The 1,119-nt window shown below is 43.1% G+C and overlaps 1 protein-coding gene across 1 annotated transcript in view; it reads left to right on the forward strand.

Moving 5' to 3' along the window:
• Window positions 1-96: 96 nt before the first annotated feature.
• The window catches only part of LOC107299746 (39S ribosomal protein L9, mitochondrial), a gene marked incomplete at its 5' end in the record, with an annotated part of 3,514 nt that continues 2,491 nt past the window's right edge, over window positions 97-1,119 (forward strand). The window contains 2 exons of the mRNA XM_015829085.1: window positions 97-221; window positions 333-383. Of these exons, the coding sequence (XP_015684571.1) occupies window positions 97-221; window positions 333-383 (176 nt within the window). The remainder of the gene's footprint in view (window positions 222-332; window positions 384-1,119) is intronic.

Genomic DNA, 1,119 nt, shown 5'->3' on the forward strand with positions numbered 1-1,119 from the left:
TAAATGGACTGTTGTGAGCCGGGGACTAGCAGAAGCCAAGGACGAGACACCCCTCCCCTGAAACCCCCAAACTCTTCTCTGTGTCTCGTTTTGCAGACGTGGGGAACCGCGGGGAGACGGTCTTTGTGCACAGGTCTTTTGGGCGCAACCACCTCCTGCTCCACAACCGGGCCGTTTACGCCTCTCCCGAAAACAAGAACTTTTTCGAAGAGGAAAACCGAGTAAGTTGGCTCGGGGCACTTAGGCTCCCGTACGTAGCTGGAAAATTAGAGAAAAATCTACTTATTATTATTATTTTTTTCTGCCTCTCCTCTTCTGTTTTCGTTCTGTAGTTACGTCAAGAGGGGAAGTTGCCGAGATTACAAAGCCACAGCGGAATGAAGGTGAGGCTATGGAGAATAACAGGGAACAGTCCTGTTTGGAGAGGATAATTGGCAAGGTTTTCTGAATATTATTGATAAGGGAGCTTTATTTGAAAGCTGGATTGTGGAGAAGCTGCTCCATCCATCTTGTCTGTCTGTCTGTCTATATCATCTATGTCTGTCTGTCTCCATCTATCCATCCATCCATCCATCCATCCATATCTATCCACCTGCCTATCTATCTATCTATCTATCTATCATCTGTCCGTCCGTCCGTCCGTCCGTCCATCCATCCATCCATCTATCATCTATCTGTCTGTCTGTCTGTCTGTCTGTCTGTCTGTCTGTCTGTCCGTCCGTCCGTCCGTCCGTCCGTCCGTCCGTCTATCTATCTATCTATCTATCTATCTATCTATCTATCTCTCCATATCTATCCGTCCGTCTATCTATCTATCTATCTATTTATCTATCTATCTATCTATCTCTCCATATCTATCCGTCCGTCTATCTATCTATCTGTCTATCTATCTATCTATCTATCTATCTATCTATCTATCCCTATCTATCTATCATCTATCTATCATCTATCTATCTATCTATCTATCTATCTATCCATCTATCATCTATCTATCTATCTATCTATCCATATCTATCCGTCCGTCCGTCTATCTATCTATCTATCTATCTATCTATCTATCTATCTATCTATCTATCTATCTCTCCATATCTATCCGTCCGTCTATCTATCTATCTATCT

The sequence above is a fragment of the Protobothrops mucrosquamatus genome, unplaced genomic scaffold (assembly GCF_001527695.2).
Source record: "Protobothrops mucrosquamatus isolate PMUCROS unplaced genomic scaffold, P.Mucros_1.0 scaffold5406, whole genome shotgun sequence".
Classification (NCBI taxonomy): Eukaryota; Metazoa; Chordata; class Lepidosauria; order Squamata; family Viperidae; genus Protobothrops; species Protobothrops mucrosquamatus.